This window comes from Dermacentor andersoni, chromosome 4 (assembly GCF_023375885.2).
Source record: "Dermacentor andersoni chromosome 4, qqDerAnde1_hic_scaffold, whole genome shotgun sequence".
Classification (NCBI taxonomy): Eukaryota; Metazoa; Arthropoda; class Arachnida; order Ixodida; family Ixodidae; genus Dermacentor; species Dermacentor andersoni.
The window spans coordinates 190332517-190359060 of record NC_092817.1 but is presented as its reverse complement, the minus strand read 5'-3'; the positions used below and the strand labels follow the sequence as shown (position 1 = coordinate 190359060).

The following is a 26544-nucleotide window of genomic DNA, read 5'->3' as shown; positions in this document are numbered from 1 at the left end:
CAGGTTTCACAACTCACGAAGGCGGAAAACGCCGAAAGGCACTCGCATCGTGAAAACGCATTGCAGCAAAATCGTGGCCATGCTCGCGGCCCTGCACCCGGAAGGACTGCAAACATGGCTCCGCCAAACAAGGTAACCGTTGCTTCTACGTTATTTGCCAGAACAGCCGGGATATGCAGCGCTGCCTTAATCTAACAGGATAGAAGCCGGAACATTAAGCCCGCCAACGCGATGATAAAGAGGTGCCATATAAGGCTTCGAAGGATTGTGATGCGAGTGAGTAGGAACTTACCCACACTTGGGCAGCGCACACAAAACGAAACTCGAAAAAAAAAAAGGCTCCGTAGCGCGATATTCCCCTTCTGGTAGTTTCGGGCGAGTGTTTATCTACAGGATTTGCTTCCAGTTGAAAAAAAAAAAAGAGTAAATTCATTTACTCATTCAATATGGTATGGTATCTAAAACTTTATTTGGGTCCTTCAGATCATGCTGTTTACGAACTAAACATAACCCGATGTATATCCGCTCTGTCCGCCTCTGTCAAGCCCTCGAGTTTGCTGCAGCGCTGTCATGATTGTTGCTCAATCAAGCATGCATTTGGTGAATAAGTGGTATTCTTTCCTAACGTTCGGTGCAAAATTTTGTGAACTTTCTTAACTGTAATTTTTCGCCTTATTTCAAAGTATATACACAAGAAACTTGATAAAAGCGGACACATACCGGTGCAAAACACTAGGCATAAACTGAAGACACAATTAAGATTTGGCGTGCTTCGTATTGTGGAGGGGCCACGGACAAACAAGAGGCTTTCAGCTATGCGCCTCACGTTCAAGTCCATACAGTAAGGGGGACATGCTATGTTAGGCTACACAAATGCGGCAAAATTTTATATCGATGCTCAAAGAATTACAGGGAGAAACCTTGCTTACATAAGTAGGAAACTTATATAAGGGGTCAAATAATCATAACTGTAGTGTGAATAATCAAATTCTTAATAAGTAGACAACTTGAATACGCAGAATGCCTACTAGAGCAACACACGTAAATATTAGTGACGCAAAAATTTCTGAATGCTAAAAACGAAATACATATATATATATATATATATATATATATATATACTAGAATACAGTGCACAGCTAAACACTTAGGAGAGAGCGAGCCAGAGCTGTTCTGTTGACTTTTCCTGTCTCCGTCTTCGGGAAAGAGTCCACAAAATAAACACCACCATACAGGTGCTTGTAGACAGCAAGGTTACCTGAAAAGCAAAGCACGCGATTACTCATAGCCCGTTGTTCATCAATAAATGTCCCTTGAAATTGCGAAATATTAAGCAGTGCAAACAACACCTTGCTTCTAAAAGCAGGTCATACATGAGCCAATCGAGATCTCCAGGTAGCTGATGAATCTTCTAAACCACGGTACAAATCTACTACTACAATTCTTGGTACACATTAAAAAGTTCCAGTGTAACATAAGCTAGACTATTGGAAGTAGTTGCGAATGATGCGCTTACTGTTTCAACAGCCGTGAACGTCATTGATTCCCAACGGAAAGGCTTCTGAGCCACTCGAGTTCCTTCCCTCGTCAAAAATTGCCCTTCGACCCACCCTATCACTGTGAAAGTTCAGACAGAAAGCTAATAACGGAAGTATTCTATGATGCTTCATTACGCTGGAAGATGGAAGAATCATACAGAAAATATTTCTCTCGTCTTTAATTAGAAATTACCTTACGCTAGAAGAACGAACAGCTAATACCCCCAGGTGAATAGGAATGGTACTGTGGATCACATGAATGCTGCCTTTGTTTTTTCTCCCCCTCCCCTTTTAAAGTAACAAGCAGGATTTTTCTTTCTGTTAGCCACCCTTCCTTTTCTTTCTTTCATCTTTCTCTCTTTTTTAATGCAGTACACAAACGACAGATTAAATTGAAATATGCAGGACTAAAGTGTAAAGCTGAGAAAAATGTAAAGCCGAGGGTACTTACTCGCATAACCAAACTCTCCATGTTGTGCTAAAATTAAATGATGGGGCTTTACGTGCCAGAGCTACTACACTCTAAAAACTAGGAAAGGTTACTCTTCAAAGCGTCGTTTTACTCTCGCAAAATGTCGAGGAGAGTGAAATGCATTGTTCAGTCTCTCACCAAGGAGAGAGTGAAATGTGCTTTTCACTCTCGCCTTCAGAGAGAGAGTAGAATGCCCGTTCTACTCTTGCGGCAATAGAGAACAAAACGTAGCGTAATCTTCTGCTTCAACTGTAGGTGGCTGGCCCCGAACATGGCAATGTTTCATTCATGCACGCTGAGCAAAGAACACATCGTTTTTCTTCTAAGTGAACAGGCCGCCGCAGTTCAAAGGAACGCATAGCGAGCGCTCTACTTTTTCACTCGCAGTTGCTCCACCGCGCGCGCGCGCTCAAGATCGCGGAACAACACAGCACCGGAGAAAGGTGATCCGTCCGCCGAGCAGCACAGCAGGAGCAAAGGCCAGCCAAGAGAGATCGTATGTCAGCCATCTCGCGTAGCCACGAAAACACGGCAGTCGTTCGTCATGCCTTGGATATAACAGCAAATCCTCCACGGCAAGTGAATTCTAACTTAGGTGCACATTGTCCGTATATGTCATGCTATCGCCAGTTAGTCGTCGCTGCGCTTAGCCGACGCGATTGACAACGGACTAGGCATACGCGCTGTGTCTCTCGATGTCAATCGAAAAAGCCAGTCGTCGCGATAACTGCATGTGATTTTATCACTTTGCCGTTGTCCGTAAGAGCTTTAAAGATCGCAAACGCTGCCAGAACTATGGTATGTTCAATAAGACGCCAGGCGAGAGGACGCTTAAATTGGTTCGCTCACCAGCCTGTGATTCCGAGCCTATGCGGAGCGTGATTAGCGTGCGTTTTTTGTGTTTGAATTTATTCAGTTTGGCAGTATACTGTGTACGGAACGCTGTTGAACTAAGGAATCACATAACAGAAGGCGTTATTTTGCTGGCAGCATGGTTTTTTTATAAATAAACCGCGCGCTTGACGGTGTCTCGCGCAGGGGGAATCTGCGACCACTGAAGTTACGTGCAGCACCAGTGCTAGTTAGAAACTTTGCCGCAGGCATTCAGCTGCATGCTGCAAGAGGTCAGTTGGGCGCGTTATCTTGAACTTACTGTAAACGCATGAGGAGTCCATGTTTTATGCTGAAAAAAGTATAAACCCCATATAAGCGATCTTGCGCGCGGCGGCTACAAGCGACGCGATGGAGATGGCTGTCGCGTTCGCTCGTCGCCTACAAGTCATACTCCGTGCGAGCGACGATATTGAGCGACGCCTCCCCGGTGTTGCCGGCATGAGGGCTGCAATCACGCATGACGCGTGCTTTAGTAATTTGCGTTGATGTATTTTACTATAAAAAGTAGCATAAAATATTTTCGGAGGTCTAGCCGTAGGTTCTTATCCTTGCACGTATAAAAATTGAATCATTTGCTCGTTCCGCGCGACAATCGGTAGTATTTGAGCGATGTACATCCAGTTCCGGCTTCGCGCTATTGGCTAGTCGCTCATAGCACTTTCGGGCGACGAGCGACGATTTCTAGATTTCCAGAACCGAGCCATCTCTTCAAGCGACGGCCCGTTTTGTCGCTCGTCGCCGTCGCGCACTAAATCGCTCTCACAGTGTTTATCCCTAAGACTGAACTGTTTTTGCTCATGTATTGAAATGGTGTGATTATAGGTAGGTCTGGTTTTGTCTCATGCTGCGGTTTTCGTGCACGGTGCGAAACTGAAAGGATGCTTATGTCTACGAACTCGGTGAATTGTCGAGCAGCTAGTTATGCATCGGCATCGAATATAACGGCTGCTGTGTGGAATTACAATGGCAAGGGCGCTTTGCGTACGCTTATTGTTTTGGACATGCCTTTGCATTTGCTAATATGAGTTGGCGTGTCAGAGTTATGTCATATGAATAGCTAAAGCAGCCTTCCTCTGGGGGTTACAAGCGTAATGTGTGCATTTTGCTATTGCATGGCAGATCAAAATGTGTTTATCGCTTGACTATTTTTAGTAGAGAAATAAAATATCAAAATAATATGTTGCTTTAATTCCGTGCTACCAGTCTGTCGTACACAGAACAATAGGTTGGTGTAATAAACTAATAACTGCGGTTTAACTGCAACTTTTACATGCCTTCAAGAATATAAAATGCTAGATTTCAAACTGCAGCAGTAAGTCGGGTCTGTAAAAAATTAACTCCATTGCGCACCTCATACATGAAAATAAGTTCATGCCTTTTAGTAAGCTTAGATGCAGGTCGCAGTGAACTTTCTTGTTAGTATTGAAATGTGGGTAAGCTTGCCATAACAAGCCTTGTTGCCCTTTTTTATAGGCATATCCATTGAACTGAAGGACCATATTTTCATCCCTACTGAGCATCATGTTTGCAGCTATAATCCTCAAATTATGGCTTCAGCAGTGGCACAACCAGGGATGGTGTGGGGGGCACACTGGGCACGTGCTTAGGATGTGTCACAAGTGGTGTTTGCGATACACCAGACTCATGACAGACCTATGATGTCTGAAAATGACCAATATTCTATTCATTAGCAGGAGTATTCGAACATTCGTGCCGAACGAGGATGAACTGTCCGTTAGTTCTTTTTTGTGTAAATCTAAAATTGAAGTTAATTTAGCAGTTCACGGTTGCAGTCATTTGGATGTTTTGCATGCATTTCACTAAGAAGACTAAGAGCTAAGACTTTCTTTTATTGCCATGGCCTTGACTGTCTTGATGTTGTTTTGCACCATGCCCTTGTGTTGACTTTTGCATACGATATTTTTCAGGCACCTGCTTTATATAACGCAAGAAGGCAGCTGCAAGGACACGAGGATGTGAAAGAGCCAGTGCAGCGCGACTTCACGTAGTGCAGAGGAGCCAATGTCAAAAAATCAAAATACATTGGCATGCAATTTGGACAAGAAAACTAGTCCAGGCAGTCATCTTAACATGGTATATTTATGTAATGTCTCCGATTGGAAAGTCAAATCAAGTATGCTCTCTGGAGACAAACACATAGCTGCAAGTGTCATTGAAAAGTTAGAAATGTGTTTTAAAAAAGCTGATTAGTTCTGAGAAGTGACTGCTTATTGTCTTGCCTCTCAACAGATACATCCATGTGATAAAACAATAGTGGTACAATGAAATTGCATATTTGCTTAGCGACATGATACATACTTGCAATGAGCACGGTGCCTGTGTTTACTATAGAAAGCAACAGCCCATGCTTGGTTAGGTTAGGCCCCCTACAACATGCAGGCACGGGTGATCGGCGCATTTTTTTATTTCTGTGTCGTGAGGTTTATTGACGTGCGTATAGGCGCAATGGCACGCAGTATGGCTAGTACAAAAAGGGGGGGGGGGGGCAGATATATGTAGCTCACTGTACACGACACAGGGCAAAGGAAATCCGTGTTCAGCAACTATGTTAAATGCAATGTATGTAAATTTTACAACGCTACTCATTCGAAGCGCGCACAGGTGCATATTGAAGAAAAGTTTTCCAGGGTACATAATTTAGTGCGTAATTTACACTAATTTTGCTCTAACCACAAGACATAATAAATTGAATATACTGCACGGAAAAACCTAGAGCGAATTAAATTGTGTGTCAGCTTCGTGTGTATAAATATAGTCTTTCCTATGCATTAGGTTTTTCGCGTAATGCATTACCAGTTGACAGCCTATCTTATCATGTGTACTCTGTTTACATTACAGTTGTTTACTAGTTTACTCATTTGTTCTGCAACTTATGAAATGCCGGTGTATATATATTTTCAACATTTGACATAACCCTGTATGTTTTGTAGGGACAACCCAGGACGTGCATTTCTCAGCACCTAGTCAACTGCCAGAAGCGACTCGAACACAGGCCACCAGTAAGTGGACATCAGTTGCAATTTCACATTATGCAGTTGGCTGCTGCCTTGTACTGAGGCTTTTTTTTTTAATGAGATGGTGGTGTCGTTCTAATGTTACATTTTGACCACAAAGGTGCGATCATGTCTCACAGAGGCATATATGGTTGCTATTCTCTGCGAGGGACGTGTTCTCGTGTTCGTGAAGCATTTGTGTTTGGCAGTATTGTCGCCCAATGAGTCAGATATAAACACTGTAACTCGCCACTGCCGGCAAGTAGTTGCGAGAAACACAATATATTATGACGCTGTAAAGTTATTTCATTAATTCGAAGGAAAATATTGCAGCGGCAAAAATGGTTGCTATTCCAGGTAAACATGTCTTTTTCTCACAAGTTATTTAACCAAACTGTGGATGCGTGAAATTCGTGACTTATGAATAGATTTTAATTCATCCTTTAGTAATGCTTCTAAAAGAGACTAGAAATAGCATGTGACTACTTCTCCAATCAGCAGATCATACACTTAGTCATAAGTGGTAGTTCCATGCAGCCTCGCACTCTATATAACCTTTCCTTTCAGCAGCATTGGAACTGGCGGCTGCGTTTTCAGAAGGAGGAGTGCACTTGGCACAGTATATGTATGCGTGAATTCGGTTTTCTTTGTATTTGTCGGCTCACTGACACAAACAGTGCGAAAATCCGTTGTACCATGAGGCTGACGACGCCTTCTGCTGCTAGAAATGCGGCACTTCATATTTTATAGTACTGCATGACATTTAAATCAAAGCTAGCACATAAAATGATCAAGAAAACTAACCGCTGTTATAGCTGTTTTCCTCAAAGAAAGCTTGTCCTTTATGGGCTGTGTTAATCTGAGCTCTCCAACGATGTTTCAGTAGTATTATTCCTTAGTGAGTGAGAGATTGGGGGCAATTAATCGGGCAATTAGTCTTTAAATGGTGTCCTAATTATGTGTATTTGTTCCAACTAAGTTGTCTAGATTACTTTATTGCGTAGTGTAAAGCTTATGAAACCATCAGCAACTAGTGAGTTGCTAACATGCATATGCATATGTCACTATACAGGTGGCACTCGGCTGTACCACTGCAGTGCTGCAGAAATTGCCAGCACCAGCGTCTTTGCAACAGCTGTTTCACAGCATGTCGGTATGTGCTAATTTATAGTTATGTTGGGATGGGTTAGTATTATGGACCACTGCTACTCTGTATTGTGACAGATCCATATGATAAGTGATGTAATGGGCACATCGAAAACCTGTGAATGTTTTACTATGGTACATAAAAAGGCTCTCCTTTTCGTCACTGGAGCAGGGGAGAAGAGCATGCAGGCACTCCTGAATGTACATATATTTCAAAAATACAACACAGACCACAGAGAAGCCCGCATGTTAACAGGTTTGATACACACAATAATTCAACAGATTTGATACTTCAAGTGTGCTATTTTACGCAAGGGGGAAGGGAAAGGGGAGAAAACCAGAAAAAAGAGTGGAGTGGAACAGAAAGGAATCGTGCCAAAAAGCATGAGAAACATCGTGCAGCCAGAATCGCCAGCAGGACATCTAAAAAGCACTCTGATAAAATTATATACAGGGAAACCTTACGTATTGTTTGTTTCAATCAAGTCAGATCACATGCAGCCATTACTGCAATCAAGTTGTTTCCTTATGTCATGAGGACAAACTGGGGGGTGCAGGATAGGTCCAGAGAGGCGCACGGGGTCGTTTTCTTTATATTGTGGTGCTCCCACAGTGCTACGCACTGTGGCGTTTGGCATCGTCAATTGTGACGGCATTCTGATTTTGATGCGCGTGTTTACTTGAAATGTTCAAAAGATGTCGAGAAGTGGTTTAGGGGCCCTTTAAGCCACCCTGAGCAATTATTCGTTCAGATATATCTAAACATACTTTAGTGATGATGCATAATAAAGTGATCTAGTCTGGCTCCTGAGTGTTTTAAAATTTTTGGTTTCGAGAGACGTTTCCCGTGCCTCTTGAGTATCTCTTCTAATGAGGCTTAACGGTAATGTACACACACAATTGTGCAACTCCTCCTGCAAGTATTATTCATTAAGCCTGGTCACTGATGTGCAAAGCTTGTGGTTAAGTTTTGATGTCCGTACTTTTTAGAGCTATGTTTATTAATTCAGGTTGTTCTTATTGGTTCTTCGATGCAGGAGACAATGCCTACGAAATTATTGGCCCTGATGACGAGAGCCCTCAAGGGGCAAACGACATCTCTTTTGCAGAAGTGAGCCCGATACCACCTGAAGTTACCATGACAGGTGGCACGGCAGCAATAGATACAGAGACGGCCATCTCTACTGCAGCTGCAACAGTGTACGAGGCAAGCAGCAGTGTGTCAGCATCAGCAGCAGTGTCAGAAGGAACCGCACCAGGCCTGGTAGAGCAACATGTGTGCTATCACTGTGACTTTTTTTGTAGTGCATACAACTCATTTGCTCAACATACAAAAGCTTTTCACCACGACTGTGAGCCAGTGTTCTTGTGCAGCAAGTGCAAGACTAAGTTAAGTGTTATAACACAGTACAAGCATCACTTTAAGATATGAAAACATATTACAGTTGTTGCCTCCCCAGCCAGCCCACATAGCGGCAACAATGTGGAACACATGGTGGGACACACATCTTCTCCATTAGAAGATAGTAGAGACTGTCAGTGTTGTTGTTAGATTAACTGGTCTTTGTAGGCAACTAGTAGGACAACACAGGTGTCATAAGATTGTTGTTTATGTTGTGGTTGAAGAGGTAAAAAAGAAGTTTGATGCAGCTGAAGTGCCAACTGATATTGAGCAAATCAAAAACAACCACCTGAGAAAGCAACACTATCGAAATTTGGGTATCTATGTGCCGCCAACTCTGGTAAGGATGGCATAGGACAGAAGTGTGTTGAAAATCACACAGACACTGCTGTTCCATCACTGGTCACAGTGATGGAACAGCAGTGTCTGTTAAACTCTAATTAAACTCTAATAACACTGGTCACAGTGATGGAACAGAGAGTCAACTGAAACGACCATTATGGCATAGTGTCATGCTCCCATGTGACCACTTTCCATGTTATTTTGCATGATACAGCTCAACCTCCAGAAACGAGACTGCAACTTGTCTGTAAAAAGCTTTCACAAAAATTATTCATAACATTATTAACGCAGCAGTATCTTCTTTTTTTGTGGGTTCGAGGTTCCCGGGTGTCCATTAATGCAAAAATTGCGGAAAAAAATACATGTGCCGTACTTGCACGTTTTTAACACGTACGAGGGGGACAGAACTTTTCTAGTCATGCATCTTCATCATACTATCAAGTTTTTAAATGCCTTTTATAATTCTTACTACCAGTTATATCTGAGTGCATTGTATGCATTTAGCAGGGGTAAAATCAGGTGAGTTGGATCAGATGCCTTATCTGCAAGAGAGCCCTATATTCAAGAAATTTGAATTAAAATAGGTACATTAGAGACGCAGTCTTTCTGCACTTTATTGCGTGTGGTTTAAGCATTGCTCAATACTTTTGTGGATGGCAGTTTCAACCGGCACAGCACTGCGCTTTGTCACGGTCAAGTGTCTTCAAAGCGATGTTTACCATTTGTGTTGATCTGTTTGTGTATTCATAGAGCAAGTTCTTAATTTTTTTTTCCACATTCTTGTGCTTGCACTAAGCTTGTATAAGGCAGTTACAAAATGGGCGTCACTATAGCGAACTGTTCTGTTGAGCTTACACTTGCAAATAATAGTGTTCAGATGGCCGCACTTCTATGTAGGTGCACCGATAGCTTTGTGTATGTTCTCATGTTTGTATAAAGCTTATATAAGCTAGTTACAAAATGTATGTCACTAAGCATTGTGATATTCTTTAAAGAACTGCTTGGTTGGTTTTACACTTGTGAATTAGTATTGAGGCGGTGGTATTTCCATGTAGGCCCACTGCTAGCTTTCTGTGTGCTCACGTGTTTGTATTAAGCTTTTACAAGGGAGTTACAGCAGGTACGTCACTAAGCGCTGTGATATTTTTAAAGAACTGCTTTTTTGGTTTTACGCCTGTGAGTAATAGTACTCGGGTGGCACTAGTCATGTGTAGGTACACAGGGACCATTTGTATACATTATGCTCATGTAAAGCAGTTACAAAGTGTATGTCACTAATCACTGTGATATTTGTTGAAGAATTGCTGTGATGGTTTTACACATGTGAGTAATAGCGGTCAGGACACAGTACTTGCGATGTATAGTTGAACTTATACAGTGTCAAGACATGGGCTGTATGCGTGCCAAAAGAAATGTATGTCATTATATTGTTGTGATTATTACTGTTTGGATTTTATTAAACTCTAATAACATTTTTCTTGTATCTATTGAGGTATGGCAACTTGTCATGCAACCAAACTGAGAACCTGAACTTGTGCATACAAATAAACAGCTAATTTAAGAGTATACTGCTCATATTCTGCGAAACCAGTTTAACAAATCTTGTACTACAATGCTGGAAAAATGACAGAGCTAACAGCGATGTACAGAAAAAGTTTGCACTGGCTGAAGGACTGCCCCACACTGAAGTTGGTAATGTTGCGTTTATTGGAGTAGAACAGTAAGTGCACTTCTATTAAAAATGTGACAGTCAATGCAGAAACATAAGGCAGACGAGCAGATGTGGCACATTTTTTTCAGGGCCCTCCATGCCTACTACTGCATTTCTAGTCTTCCTGTGCTCTTCGTATAAGCCCCTGTTCAGCCAAGGTTTTTACTCCATGACAGTTGTTCTACTGGGTTTGTAGCAATATTAAAGAAAAAAATGCAATGGTTTTCAAGAACTTTCGAGGCCCCGACACACTAACTTTAAGGACTTCGTGCGATTTTTTTAGTAGTTTGGACAGGCAATAACTTGTTCAACAACATCGTTAACTTTAATGCAAACAAAAGAATACAAAACAAATCGCATTTCACTGATTTCAAACATCTGAAAGACTGCTAATTTGCCTTTCACCGCCCATCACTAAACGCACACAAGGAAGCATTTCAAAAAAGCGCTCAAAGTTTTTCTGCAATAGCACAATTAACTACTTGGACCTGCAACGTTTGCAGTTTTTGAATACTGTTTGGTTTGACAGTTTATGGGATGTCATCTGTTGCCTCAGCTTTTCACCACCAAATAAGGAATAGTCATTTGTAATTTCCTTTTATTGTGTCTGTAGCTCTCAATGTACTCATCACGGCTTTTCTTTGAATGCCTCAACTGTTGAGCTTCTTGCTTCTGCTCCTCCAAGTACATTTGTCGCCGGTTCCATGTGCCTAAAACTGGTATCTGCAGCTCCTTTGTAATTTCAACTTTAAGGATGTCGCTTTCCTTCTATTACCTCCACAGATAATTCTCTGTGACATGCGAAGAGTGTCACACAAGGGAAAAAAACGCTTGGCAATGTCTACTAAGTCTAGCCAAGTGTACAATTTAAGGACTTTCCAGTACTTCTAAAAATTCCAGGGTTTTCAATGCCTTGAAAATGGCATTTTAGAAATAAAGGGTTTTCAAGGATCGCTACAAACCCTGGATTCTAGCACCTAAATAATTTTACAAGTTTATTTTGGCATGGAGTTCGGAAATTCATGCTTTTTAGCTAACGCTGCACTATCTCTGTACATTGAAGCCACGAGAGCGCAACCATTTTGGAGTAAAGAAAAATACTGAAAGCTTTTAATACCACTCTTTCTCTATGGAGCTTCGTATTGCCTAGTTAAGTTTACGAATGTGCCTGGTTTTGCTGGGCGTTTCTTCGACATGTTCTGTGAGAAGTAGATGACTAACCCCCGTATTCATAAATGTATATTAATACGAAGCTCATGCTTGACTTTATATAAACGACATCTGGTGCGACCGTCCCCCAGACGCTCACTGCCTTTTTTTTTTGGTGCGTTCACGACTTGCGTCATTTAGATCAAGCCAAGCATGGGCTTCAAGTTATGATTCATTTCTGAATATGGGGGTAAGCGTGCGCAATTCCGGGCAACGCATTGTGCCATTGACACTGAGACGAAACGGGGAAAACAAAGTTAACGCCCTATGCTCCTAAACTTTCGCGTACCTGTGGTGTGCGTGTATCGTGGAAGAAGAAACAGCGCAAACACCAGGACGAAAAAAAGCAACCACACCAGCGCTTCGTGGTGTGGTCCATGTTCTTGCGTCGTCCTTGTGTTGCGCTGTTTCTTCCAAAATGCTCAACCAACTAGCCGGCAAGTCCATCCTGTGCATATATATTGAACACACGTATGAATGTAGATGGTCTTCGAAGCTTTTAGAACGAGCACTGCCACAGGATGCGAGCAGTGCACGCGTAACAAGTGGACACATTAGTTATTTAAACATGCGTGCCAATGCATGTGACGCGGCTATCGGCATAAGCAGTCTCCAAATGCTGGAATGCATGCTCTTCAAAACGCTAACGATCCGCTGCTAATGCAGGACAACAGCTCACAGCGGACTGAACCAAACTCTAAACTAATGCACTTGGAAAGAACGCCTACATGGCAGCGTGAGGCACGTCGAAATGCCTGGTACTGGCGTCGCAGTTGACCAGATACGAATGGAACTGGCGGAAAAAATAAACAGAAATGCTCACCAGTATACGCGCGACTTAAATTCACATACGTGGATGGTTGGCACGATACTTTGTATCAGCGTATTTTCGGAGAACATATAATGCATGGACTGGAAAAGCACTCGATCGTGAGCTGAACGGCACATTTGTTATTTTCCTGGGGTGACGACAAGCCGTGAATAGTTCTCACGTCGTCGTCTACGTTGTCTGCCTTCGTTAGTCGTAGCAAGGAATGGAAATGATGCAAACGCAAACGTATTCCAGTACACAACAGCACAGCACACTGCAGAGAAACTCCACCCACCACAGCCGATTCCTCAAATACATTTGTTATGTATATAACCTCTAAAAGAACACGACTGAGCGTGGAGGCTCTGTGGTGTAATGGTTAGGATGTGTGCTTTGAATTGTATAGATGCGAGTGTACGCGGGTTCGAATCCACGTGATGTATAGAGCAATGTGGTTCTCCATAAGTATGTGATTCCCTCGACTATTGTGTTCTAATTAGATTATGTGTCTCCTGATTGTGAAATGTGCGAAGATGATTGAATGTTAATTATCTTTTTCGTTTCTCCGCAGTGGCGTTCGGGACACATACGCATAGGCCGATTCCGAGCAGTCACGCCTCATGGTAGGCAGCAAATAGCCAGGAAAAATGACTTTAAAATCCTGCATAACATTGCTCACGCCTATTATGAAGGCCGCTTGGAATTGGGCCACTGACTCTGAGGAGCCGCCTAGGGAACGGTGTATCAGCGACCCTAATTTGATCTGATTTCCTGCCTGCATGCGTGGCCAGGACTTCGCTAAGAGGGTATTGAGAAGAGTACTAACACTCTGTTTGGGGGAGTAGAAGTACTCGGTCTGGTGGAGTGCCTATTACCCCTGCGGTGAGAGCATTAGCACTCTGCGGAAGAGTACTAGCACTCCCTGTGGGAAGAGTATTATCACTCTGCAGAAGAGTACTAGCAATCCCTTGCGGTGGAGTAACAAAACTCTGTCAACAGGAGTTGACCTACTCTCTCTCAAAGAGAGTCGATCTACTCTCGAAAAAAGAGTGAAATATGGGACAAGCCGCTACTCCCTCAAAGAGAGTGCCCGGCACTCTCTTTGTTTTTAGAGTGTATGGTCATGAGGCACGCCAAGGTGCAGGACTGCGGAAATTCGCGCAACCTGGGGTTCTTTAACCTGCACCTAAATCTAAGTACACGGGCGTTTTCGTATTTAGCCCCCACCGAAATGCTGCCACCAGGGCCTGGATTTGATCCCGCGACTTCGTGCTTAGCAGCCCAAAACCATAGCCGCTAAGGAACCACGGCAGGTTCCATGTTGTATAACGGCGTTCATTGAAGAAGAATGTTTCTAAAGGATTGCTTCACAGACGACAGGTGAAGTGTGGCTTTTTCAGACCTTTCTTTTGTAGAATGAGGGAGACAGCCACCACTCTATCTTCTGTTTTGTCACCCAACACTTTGTGGTGAATATAAAGCATCAGCGGGGTCAAACCTGAGAGTACCCGCGTACCTAATTATAGGCAGCTTTCCTCAATCAGGGATATTGTTCTTAAGTTTTTTAGAAGGACGCAAGTGTTTGTTCTAGCTTGATGCCATTTAAACATGACGAAGAAAGCAAACCATTTTCATGCCACATTAGAGCAGCGATGTCACGAGTAACGGGAGTGTTACATACAAAGTCTGCCATGTGCTATAGCTGAGCAATTGCAGCAGTCTAATTTTAATGAGGAAACTGACTGCGTTTTCATCAAGTGCGAATTTCGTCTAGTAACACAATGTAAAACAATGTCCTAAATAATGGGACAAATATATTGGAAAAAGGAATACTTTCAAGGAACCGTGAAGATGCTCTTGAGTATACCTGTTATGGAACGTTTATACCGTCGAAAACAACCCGCTTGTAGCGCACGGCTTCAGGGCACAACCAAGTGAGCGAGATCTGTTTTTAATTTACAGATACTGCAAGCCCCTCTCGGGCCCATGCAGGAGTGGATACTAAGAATCCAAACAAGAGAAGTAAATTTAAACTAATTACTTGACATAATTGCAAAGATATAATACATACAAAAGTGAAGAAAGAAACATGGCAATACACTGGACATAGATGACATAAATGAATACTCGAAGAAGGTGATATTTTCTACTCAGAGTGTAAACCACTTGGACCCGAATTTCAACACAGCTTGATGTTACTAATACATTGAACAAATGATTCCAGTGCGGCGGAGTTCACTGCCTCCTCAGCTAACGTATTCCAATAAAAAAATTGCGCGAGGAAATAAAGAGAACTTGTGAACATTGATGTGGCTGATTTCGATGTGGCTGAGAGATTACGAGCATGTGAAAGCGAGGGCCAACACTTTAAATGCGGAACAAAATTATTTGATACGGTGTACTTCAAATGGAATATTTGTTACGCTTGTGGCCATGAAATAATGTATGGAAACAGATATTTCTAAGGCGTCGCGAATATTAGTTTGCGTAGTATGGCAACGCTCGTTTAGATTATTGAAGCGCAGGAAAAAGGCGGGAATTTATACGCGCGATCGCAGCTTTCACAATAGGTATCGTGCTATTTGCTATGACTGTACAGGTCAAAATCAAGACGGACAAAGAAGAAGTACACGCATGCTGGTAAATGTAATTTCTGTGGCATGTTACGCCTATAGTCATTCTACTCCAACCTGTCTGATTGTTGTACACCGCAGGCTGGCGTTCAGAACGCATACGATATTCTGAACGCCAATAGATCCACTGCGTTCTGATACAGCTGCCAAGCGGGCAGAGAAAATGACATTACCTTGCTACAGCATCAAATTTTAGTGTCATTTGCTGGATGGTACAGGGACCTACCTAATGCCACCTACCTTAGTATCACTCGTTATTTAATGCTTTCGCCAGAACTTCTACGACGAAGAAATGCGTACTCTCGACGCTTACCTTGCACAGTGCACAATGATCGAAGCAGGGGTTCGAACCAAACCGCAACTCAGCCTAAAAGCGAAGCTGAACCGTTATTTCCAGCAAAACCAAAACCGAAGCTAACTTATGTTTTGTGCCATCTTAGAAGCGGACACGAACCAGAACATTTTTGAGGAACAGTTCCGAACTTGTTCGACCAGTGGTTCAGCCCAGGGACGTATTTGTTGAAATTCTACGACCGCACAGGCAGCTGCGCTGACGAGAGTAGACACCATTTCTTGTGTCATTTCATTGCAGCGCTCTGTAACTCCTGTAACATACGCGTTGTTCACCACAGTGGTGTCGCTGACCCAACTGTGTGCATTTTCGGCACATTCTCTCTAACCCTTCTGGCACCCGTTAATGCATGCGGCATAATTATAGAGGTTGCCCCGCACAATTTGTGCAATCTTTTTCAAAATGAAAGGCACTCCGAGCTCAAGTTGAACCGACTGCGTAATGTTTGCACTGACCCACATTTCCTCAGGTTATTTTTTTTATTTTCCCCTTGACTAAAGGATTAGCTGTGTTTAATTAGTGAACTTTTGAGTATTGGCGGCAGACCCGAAGTGTGATACGCGAAGTTGTAGAACACCTTGAGAAACGTCTCAATAAATTGTTTCCAACACGATATATGTCACGTGGTCCTTTTTTTCGCGTTCCAAAGCCAGCGAATTATGAACAAATACCACGTGACGGGGCGCCTGCTCACTGTTATTGTGCTGCTGTCAAGCGTGCGATGGATAAACAAGGTCGGCTGCAGCGAGATTGGCCCGTGGCAGGGCGTTATGCCTGGTGTAGGTATCTGGGCACGCAGATCTTATCACATGACTGTGCAAAGGCATGCTGCTCTCCGAGCGTTGCCGAAGCTATAAAGCGTCTAAGGAGGCGAAAGAGAGCAAGAATATAGCTTTATTTTTTTATGCTTTAAACGGACGAGAGCTGGCAGCCTGCCGATGGAGTGTAATGGGGATAGGTGGGGAGGCGGCGTTGGGCCGGAGTGATTTTCCAGTGACCTTCAATACAAAAAGCGCCCTTTGATTCGAAGAGGTCACCATCCTCTGTAATGCACATTTCGCATCTCATAGGAACATATTACTTGGCGTTCTTGATCATGGTATCAGTGATGGAGTTGCAGACTTGTCTTATTTATTTTAGGTACTGTGATGTTGTGGCTGGTGTCTATATACTTCATCCATGACGTAGCCCCAGAGAAAAGAATCGACGGGAGCTAACTCTGGCGACCGCGCAGGTCAAGCGATGGGCCCATGCCGTCCAATCCAATGCTATGGGAATACTTCATGTTGCCATTTGCAAGATTTTCTGCTGCCGTGCGCAGGAGCACCGTGATGCTGATAACAAATGTCCTTGATCCTAGCCCATGGAACATCGCCAAGAAAATCCTCATGCGCCCCATCAAGGATGTCGTAGACGTATCTTTCGCCTGTAAGCGTATTAGCAAAAAACACGGGGCCGATGATAGTGCCACCGTAAATTCCACATCACATGGTAACCGACCCCTGATAGTGGTGATGTGTCTTCAAAACCCAGTGAGGGTTTTCTTCGCTCCAATAGTCAGCGTTGTGCATGCTCACTTTGCCATTACGTGTGAAGATAGCATGGAAATCGCGGGGCTCGAACATCTGGTGCAGCCGCACGTGGTAGGGATGAAGTTGCCTCTTCTTAAGTACTCTCCACACTGGAGACATTGACACTCTAGCTTCAGTACCCATACTACAAACACTTGCAGGTGGGTGTTCAGAAAACTTTTGACAGAATAGCTGTTTCCACTTCCTCGCCCAGGATAGAATATTTTTGTCGTTTCTTCGTAAAACTAGTTTGTCTCAGCGTTTCATTAGCACGCACAAGCGTTATGAAGCTCGGACGCGTACCTGGATGCCAGCGTTGAAATATCTCAACTGTGCGCCTTCTACGTCCACTTGCCGCACCTGCAGCCAAAACCGTATCCGCCCTCTCCTCATTGGAATAAGCCATATCTGCTGCTCCACGTTGGTCACAGACGAATAGCGTTGCTGTGGAGGACATGCAGGGATACGGGCGCCTGAGGAGCACTGGATATATTGCAGTTCGCTGGGATTGCTTCAAACGAGGTATGCATAACGCGCGATCTCTATCAGGGACTGAAGCGCCGGTCACGGTGCACAAGTGTGAAGCCAGACGCGGCCTCCCGATACTGCGACCAAGAAGCGATGCGCACGCTTGCAATACGAGATCAAAAAAGAATGTCTGGTAGACAAGAAGTGTGAGAAGGACAGCAGACGGGACCATAGCAGAAAGAGTCATCGTCTGAAGAAGACATGCCTTATCTTTCTTGAATACAGCCAAGGTTTCTTTTACCATTAGTTAGTTTTGTTCCCGTGCAATCTATTCGCTGCTATTCGAGCCCTAAGGTTTAATGTTGTAGCATCATTGTTCAATTCGAAAACTACTACAAGGTCATTTGTGCACAAAGGCAAAATTGTAGCAGCCGTCATCGCCATCCATCGTTCCCACGCTCTTCGCCCTTTCCTTCTTTTAAGCAGAATCAAAATGCTCCTTTCGTCTTTTCTTTTCGATGGCCTTAGACGTTTTAGCACTTCGGCAACGCTCGGCCAGCAGGATGCATTTGCGCCGTCATGCGATAAGAGCCGTATGCCCAGGACCTAGACCTGGCATAACGCCCTGTCGTGGGCCAGTTTTGCTACAGCCGACCCCCAGGGGTGAACCTCCGCTTGGCTACCATTGGCTTCACTTCACTTTATTACCTTAAAGACCTCCGGGGTTGGGGGTGTTACATAAGGGTTGGGTCACATGTATAAATCATATAATAAACAAAGAAAACACGTAATGAACATCAATTATTCGCTGTTAAATACAGTAGTTATACAATTTAGAAATATAGATGTACAGGTGATTGCGGTGATGTCGTGTGGAAGGCCGTTCCAGTCCGGGGCTGAGAGCGGAAAGAATGAAGATGCGAATGTAGCAGCGTGCGTACGAGGCCGTGCAACTTGAAGGGGATGACCAATGCGGGAGGAAATACGTGCCGGCGGATTGATGTAGGGCGGATGACGAAGTGAGCTGTAATAAAGTTTATGAAACAAGCACATACTAGTAATACGCCGTCTACAAGCTAGAGATGTTAAACCTGCCTCTGCTTTCAATGATGATATACTAACGTTATATGAATAGCACGAATATATGAATCTTGTGCCTCGACTTTGGGCTGATTCTAGGGAAACTGTTAGATAATTTTGTCTGTTTTTGAGCAGACGCTCTTTCGATGCTAGCACAAAGGTCCCATTCAGTTACGACCCTAGCTTGAGGGTGGTACTTCGGCGAAATGGCGGCGCATACACGTGTTTACGTTATCATGCCAACAGAAACAGCAGCCGCGCGGCACCTCCTCACCTTAGCGCTCATTGTTTTTTTTATTTTATTACTACGGCCCACTCCGCTCTCTCTCCACCTTTCCCAAAGCCCCGCGTGCATTTATTTTCCTTTCTTTCTGCCTGTCCCCGTTGCGTATTTTTTTTCTATCGCGCTCGTGCGCTGCCCCGAGCACCCTTTGTGACCGTGGCTTCATTTGCGTTAGCATGCACGCAGTCTTGTCCATACTTTGGGTATGCCAGCATATGCAAGAACATATGTAAATTCCACTTCCTACACAACAGATATTTGGCCTCGTTTTGTCGACTTCCGTTTCCGAAAACAAATATTTTCGCATAATTTCGTATGAAACACGCTCAGAAAATAAACAAAAGTGAAAAATGGTTGATATGAACATGGTTGCTAAACAAAAAAATATTTGATATAATGCCCTAAAGACCAAAGTGTAAAAGAGCTTCTGATATGCGCACTGAGATCTTCCGATATACTCACTGAGATATTTCACAAAACGGGACGACGTTTATATGACATCGCCATTCCAACTCAACAAAGGGAAATCCACTGGTAATGGCAAAAACAATGACACGCAAAATACCTAAAAAATAGAATAAAATGCTGCGATTGTTTGATTGACAGCCATACCAAAAAAAATTAAGAGCTTACTTATAAACCTGCGCAAAAGTATATGAAATGCGTGACACCTTCATTACTACTCAACAAAATGAAAAAGACATTGGCAGAACAAATATAACGTTGTAATAAAAACGGAAATACACATTATCGCATTATTTTCCACTTGGCCACAACTTGACTAACGGCGGCAAGGGAGAACAGAAGGTAATAGTATTTGGCAGCAGCAGAAAGGTCTATTACTCAACTAAACACCAGGTAAAATGAACCAACAACACGATTTTCCGAATGCAATCCTTAGCAACAAAATTACGTCACTTAAGGCAATAAGTCCTACCCCCTACTCGGCCCTCCTTTCTGCAATGAACACGACTTGCAAAATCTGCATTTAGGACACTTGCAATGCTCATGCTTTCCAGAAAAAAAAAGTGTATCATGCCTCTACATGAAGGTTGTTCGCGCGGTTTTCCCATCAGCGATTACTGAGATAATTTGAGTGATTTTTTCAGCTGTTAGTACGTTTGTAGAACCTGACACACAGAAAAAGCACTGAGGGTGGAATGAAAAGGTGGGCAAGCAACTGAAGTTGCAGACTGAGACTTGGCACAGATAGCAAAAGTCATAGGCCAGGTGACAATGAGGAGGAACCTCTATTTGTCAGCTTTGTCTACCGGTACGGGGTAAACGTAGCAGAATCAAGGCGCAACGACGTCCGGGGACTCATGGAGCGTCACATGGACAGGGCCGTGTTCGTGTACATGAGCCTTCTGATGTGCTTGGGCATGCGCGCTCTGCTGTTGTTTTTAGGCAACCGGAAGAACCTTCCAGGGCTTGGTTTCGAGGTATTCGTGCACCACTGCACAATGCACGACCGGTGCGACTTGTGAAACGGCTGAAACATCGCGGAGCACAAGCACACAGCTATCGCTGACCACGAAACTGACGAAACTGCCCACGCCGGTCAACGCACAGCAGCCCGTGCTTCCCGATAACAGCAGGCAGCGAAACAAGAAACGACACGCAGCGGGCTAAGCTGGCGCCGGGCCAGCGGGCACGCGCAAGACAGTGGAAGGGGTGGGAGTTGCGAGATAGGACAAGGGGAGAGTAGTTGAAAGGAGGAGGGAGAGGGCACGGCTTCCTGGATCGGCACGCGCTGGCGCATCCGATCTAGGAGGTCGTACAAGGGAAGCGGATTTGCTTTTTCGCCCTCCTGATGGATGGCGCCAATTACCTCTGCCACCGGAGCGGCTGAGTTTCTGAGGCTGAGCCCATCTTGTTCATCCATTGCACTGCGCAAACGCCCCGTCACGTGGTATTTTTTTACCATTTTGCGGGCTTTCTTTGGAACGCGGAATAAAGGACCACGTGAGCTATATTGTGCTGGAAATAATTTATTGAGAGATTTCTCAAGGTGCTCTACAACTTTGCGTATCACACATGAGGTCTATAGCCAATGCTGAAAGAGTTGAATAATTAGACATAACTAATCCGCATAACCAGAAGAATAAGAATGGGTTGGGGTGCGTTTGGCAGGCATTCTCAAATCATGAACAGTAGGTTGCCACTATCCCTCAAAAGGAAAGTGTACAACAGCTGTGTGTTACCAGTACTCACATATGGGGCAGAAACCTGGAGGCTTACGAAAAGGGTTCTGCTGAAATTGAGAACGACGCAACGAGCTATGGAAAGAAGAATGATGGGTGTAACGTTAAGGGATAAGAAAAGAGCAGATTGGGTGAGGCAACAAACGCGGGTAAACGACATCTTAGTTGAAATCAAGAAAAAGAAATGGGCATGGGCCGGACATGTAATGAGGAGGGAAGATAACCGATGGTCACTAAGAGCTACGGACTGGATTCCAAGAGAAGGGAAGCGTAGCAGGGGGCGGCAGAAAGTTAGGTGGGCAGATGACATTAAGACGTTTGCAGGGACAACATGGCCACAATTAGTACATGACCGGGGCAGTTGGAGAAATATGGGAGAGGCCTTTGCCCTGCAGTGGGCGTAACTAGGCTGATGATGATGATGATGAATCCGTTGGTTAAGGGGAAAATAAAAGATAGCCTGCGTAACTCTAGACCAGTGCTAACATTATGCATTCGGTTCAACTCGTGTCCCAAGGGCCTTTTATATTTAAAATATAGGCCCAATTTATGTGTGACAACCTGTATTCCACACCTCAGTGCTGTTAGTAGCAGGGAACTTCACGACTGCCACTTTTACATTTTGGATCACTGCAGTTGGTGCATTGTCTCATGCTGGAGTAGAACTAGATTGATCGGGGAACTTCATGTTCACATAACTCTTACAATGCACTCATTTATATTTATTGCCGGCCTTCGATGCTCAACGCTAACTTTGGGGCTCGATTCAGGGAAACGCGCGGTGGTGCACACTCATTGCAATTGTCGTCCGCCAATGATATTTTAGTACCTAATAACCGTCCATGCCAACTTATGTATTAAGAGCACGTTGCTTACAGCCAGATGGATGATACTTTTGGCTCACTTTTTCTCGCCTTGTGTGGTTGTGACTGGTTCGTTAGCGATTCGCAAACACTGAACATAAAAACACTCTATTCTCACTCTTCTGTAAAAAAACAAGCATAAACTAAAATACCTTACAAAAATTTTGAACATGGAACATTGTGTATTGGCGGCCTCGAGCTCGGGAAGAGGGCCTACGACTTCGTCCGATCCTTCCTTAGGCAGAGAACTGCCAAGCTCAATATCGAAGGATATCTCTCGCAAGAGATCACCCTCGGTTGAGGCGGCACGCATCAGGGCTCATTCATCTCGCCAGCATTATTTAACACCGCAATGATCGGGATTTCTAAGGAGCTCGCGAAGATTGAAGGAATCAACCATACCATCTACGCAGATGACATCACCATCTGGTGCGTCGGCGGGAGCGACGGACAAGTTCAAGCAGCCATGCAGAGCGCCATCTAAGCGACCGAGCGCTTCCTCCGCCCCACTGGGATCAGATGTTCTCCATCGAAATCTGAGCTACTTCTCTACAAGAAAAGACCCAGAGGCGGCGGCCATCGTGATTGGAAACCGGCGCCCGAAAGCGAAATACGGCTTTTCACTGGTGACGTGTCTCCGGTGGCCAGAGTGGGCTCGCTCCGAATATTGGGGACGTATATCGAGTCTAACGGTGCCAATGAAACCACACTCGGAAAGATCACCGCCAACACGGAGACTGCTGTCGGCCTCACTCGGAGGATCGCCAACAGGCACCGCGGAATCAAGCAAGACAATCTCATCCGCATTATACAGGTTTTGTTCTCTCCCACCTTTCATACTCGGCGGCCATGCATAATTGGCATGTTGCAGAGAGGAACAAGCTCAATTCACTCCTCAGAAAGGACTTCAAGCTTGCCCTCGGCTTACCTGCAAGCACCCACACCGAAAACCTGTTGAAGCTCGGAGTCCACAACACACTCGAAGAAATTATCGAGGCACATGAGCGCTTCAGGCTATCCGGAACCCCGATGGGCCGCAAGATACTCGACGAGATGGGCATCAATCCTGTCGACCAGTGCCCCGACGCCGTGCAGATTCCCAGCTACATCAAGTCTCAACTGCACATCGCGCTCCTTCCCCGCAATATTCACCCCACAAACAACGTCGGCAGACGTCGGGCCAGGCGTACAGCTTTACTCGCGCATGTCCGCAATAACCACATTGCGGCAAGCTTCGTGAATGCCGCGGCATATATCCAACAAGAGGCATTCGCCGTCTCCATCGTCGACTCCAATTCAAGGCTCACTTGCTGCGCTACGGTACGCACTTCGAGGCCCGTGGTAGCCGAGCAGGTTGCAATCGTGCTGGCCTTGCTCGATGGTCGCCGAGAGGCAATATATAGTGATTCCAAGGCAGCCATTAAGACATACCAAACCGGTATGATCTCCCCCCAGGCCCTCCGCATTCTCCAAATCGCCAAAAGTATCTCTCCGCATTCTCTCATTCGGTTTCCCGCTCACTTGGGGTGGATTGAGGGTTCTCCCTATAACACTAACGAGGGCGCGCACGAGGCCGCGCACGAGGCCGCGCGAGGACTCACTGACCCTGCCGCCTAACCAGTCCCCCTGCTCCGCGGGAAACGCTTACTCACGTTTAATGAAATCACCACACACCACTTTCTGTCAAGACGGATATTCCCCCTCCCGCACCCCGCCTTATGCAGAGCCCGGGCGGTTACCTTTACAAGCCCGTGCGTACCCTAACCTCGCGTTCTTCATGCCATATACCCTGAAAGATATCCCAGTGCGGACGGCCCTGCCTGTGGACTAGGGGCAAAATTGGACCATGTGTTGTGGGAGTGTGAAGCCATCGGCTCCTCCTTCAGCGAAGATAGGTGGGTTGCGCTCTTGGGCAGCCCTGAACTCAACGACCAAACTCTGGCCGTCCAGAGTGCCCGCAATCGGGTCGTCAAGCTCGGCTTGGCGGTCCCTACGTGGGACTAGCCAGGTGGCGCGGGGTCTCCCCTGCGTTTTCTCTGGACCAAAATAAAGTTACTTCACCCACTCACTCACTCACTCACTCACTCACTCACTCACTCACTCACTCACTCACTCACTCACTCACTCACTCACTCACTCACTCACTCACTCACTCACTCACTCACTCACTCACTCACACGGAACATTCTGGAATCACTCTCTACTTCTTGCATTTGGTTCAACAATATCCCTTTCATTGAAAGGAATCTCTAGAATTTGTAATAACTGTTTTCTAATTTCGAAACGCTCGCGTAAAACTCATTTACGACCATTTCTGCCGCGACCAGACGGGAGGAATTCCTCTGCACGCCAGATTTTACAAATAAACGGAAAACGCACGAGGGGAACGCGTAATAATTTTCAAAAAGCAAGAGACTCCAAACTCGGTGACATTTAGAAATATTGGTACTACGACGTTTTTGCCACTAATTAAGTGCCCGTTGGTCTTGCTAAAACATCAGCCTCAAGTGGCTTCGCACATCCTTAAGAAAGCGAAACGTATGCGGCCTCCCATTCTAGATCACATTTCGAAAACAGCACACCACGGCAAACCTTGCCCCGCTTCCACCTCCTGACCGTCGTTTCACAACAACTTCGCTGATTCTGCAGATTCTCTGACGACGATTATTAACTCTGCTCCTTCGACAAATAGCTTACCGCAAACTGATATGGACGCGCTTTTCATTATTGGAGATATCGAGCATGAAATAACTTTAGTTTCTTGAAAGTGGCAGATGAGCTCTCACGTGTTGCTTCTTCATAAGCAAGTGACATTTTTCATTTTAAGATTTATTTCTTACTTAAAATTTCTCTATTTCACGGCAAAAGAAAAGTTGTATTACTTTTTTTTGTAGCAACCCCTAAGAAACCAAAATACCATAATCGGTTCATTGTGATGAATTCAAAATCACGCCCCCAGAAGTTTAGAACAACTTCTAGAATCCCGTCAATAATATTTTCTATACTATATTGATTTACCCAATCCTAAAGAATTTGGTTTCACGCATAAGAAGAGTGCCCTTCCCGCCTTATACGCGCTCTGTAAAACATTCGAAGAAATCAAACGCGATAAGCTTTGCTCCGCTCTTGATTTCAAAAGGGCTTTCGACAGCGTTCGCATCCCACAGTAATACACCTTCACATGACTGCCTCGAAAGCTTTTGTCAGTTAGTAAACTATTTGGTTCTAGACTGTTAACTGAACAATGCCACGCCGCACCTTCAACTGGAAGTCCTGAGGGCTCACGAATAACTCCCCTACGATGAAATATTATCATTCACAGCCTTTAAGTATACCCTTCCCGGCGGGTATGCCGACATGTATATACGCCGACGACAGCTGGTTGTCATTTGCGCGGCGACCAACCTCGCTATTTCGCAAATTCGCAACCTGGCTATTTGTTTAACTTCCGTTACTTCTCGCCCCCCCCCCCCTCAAATGTGAACAAAAAATAAATCTTCTCGGAGTTACTTTTGATTTGGACCTTTACTCAACATCAAACTGTCTCCAAAAAAATTCGGAATATTTTTTTTAAAGCACGCGCATTTCTACGCCTATCCAACGAGCAAACATCTCCGTCCGTCCCGTAAGACGAATCGCTATAAAGAAATGAATGCATTAGAAGAAAGACACAATAATTTCCAAAGGAAAAATGTCGCAGTTGCACCCGAAAGCCGAAGCATCGATTGCAAGAGGAAATTAGTAGACCGCTTTACGAAGCAAGGATATTAGTTTTTTCGGCCGTATAAACGTGTAAACATTCGCTCACTAACTAGACTCACGCGCGCACAAGCAAACATAAAGTATTTCACCCGATGACCGCGGAAACTCCCTGTCAAAACTCTGCAGTGAGGAAACGCGGCAACAGCAGCGAGCGAATCGACTTTCGTGATGCCTCTCGCTTCAACGCCAACTTAGCAGAGAAAACGCAACGCACACGAAACTAACAGCAGTTGGCGTGGATTTTTTCACATTGCAAATGGCTTTATAAAGATAGGGCCCGCGCGGCCGTGCCATATGGCGCCGCGAAGTGTGTTCACCGGGCATACTCGTCGACGAGTGCCCTCTGCAGTAAGTATCACTAAGCGTTCCCGTGTGGCAGCCTGCCAATGACACTAGCGGCGAAGTACACTCGCTCAAGATGCACTTATGACACGGGTATAACCTCTGTCTGCTTTCAAAGCGAAAAGCATTACCTACCTTGACAGATGTTTCTTTCTAATTGACTGAGAAGAGGCGGTCGAAGTAGATAATCGGTTTAACAGAGTGATGCAGATGTCTGGAGTTGCTCCGCTTCCGCTTGCTCAAATTACTGTGACTAATCCAAAATCGTAGCGCCATGCAATGGAAGGTTAAAAATACTGCTAAAACTGATCATCAGTGAAGAACAGTTGGCGGAGCGTTGCCTTTACGTGCGAGAATGGCTCAACAATGTTACAGTGCCTCGTAAAAATTTTATTAGCTGTAAATGAACCATTCTGCACAGCAGCTCCGCATAGCCAGTGCAAGAGC

At 44.7% G+C, this 26544-nt stretch overlaps 1 protein-coding gene across 1 annotated transcript in view; it reads right to left on the bottom strand.

The window, feature by feature from the left end:
* Positions 1–1076: 1076 nt before the first annotated feature.
* LOC126531871 (luciferin 4-monooxygenase-like) overlaps positions 1077–26544 on the bottom strand; it is an 88622-nt gene continuing 63154 nt past the window's right edge. The window contains exon 4 of the mRNA XM_055070440.2: positions 1077–1258. Within this exon, the coding sequence (XP_054926415.2) occupies positions 1140–1258 (119 nt within the window). The 3' untranslated portion in view covers positions 1077–1139. The remainder of the gene's footprint in view (positions 1259–26544) is intronic.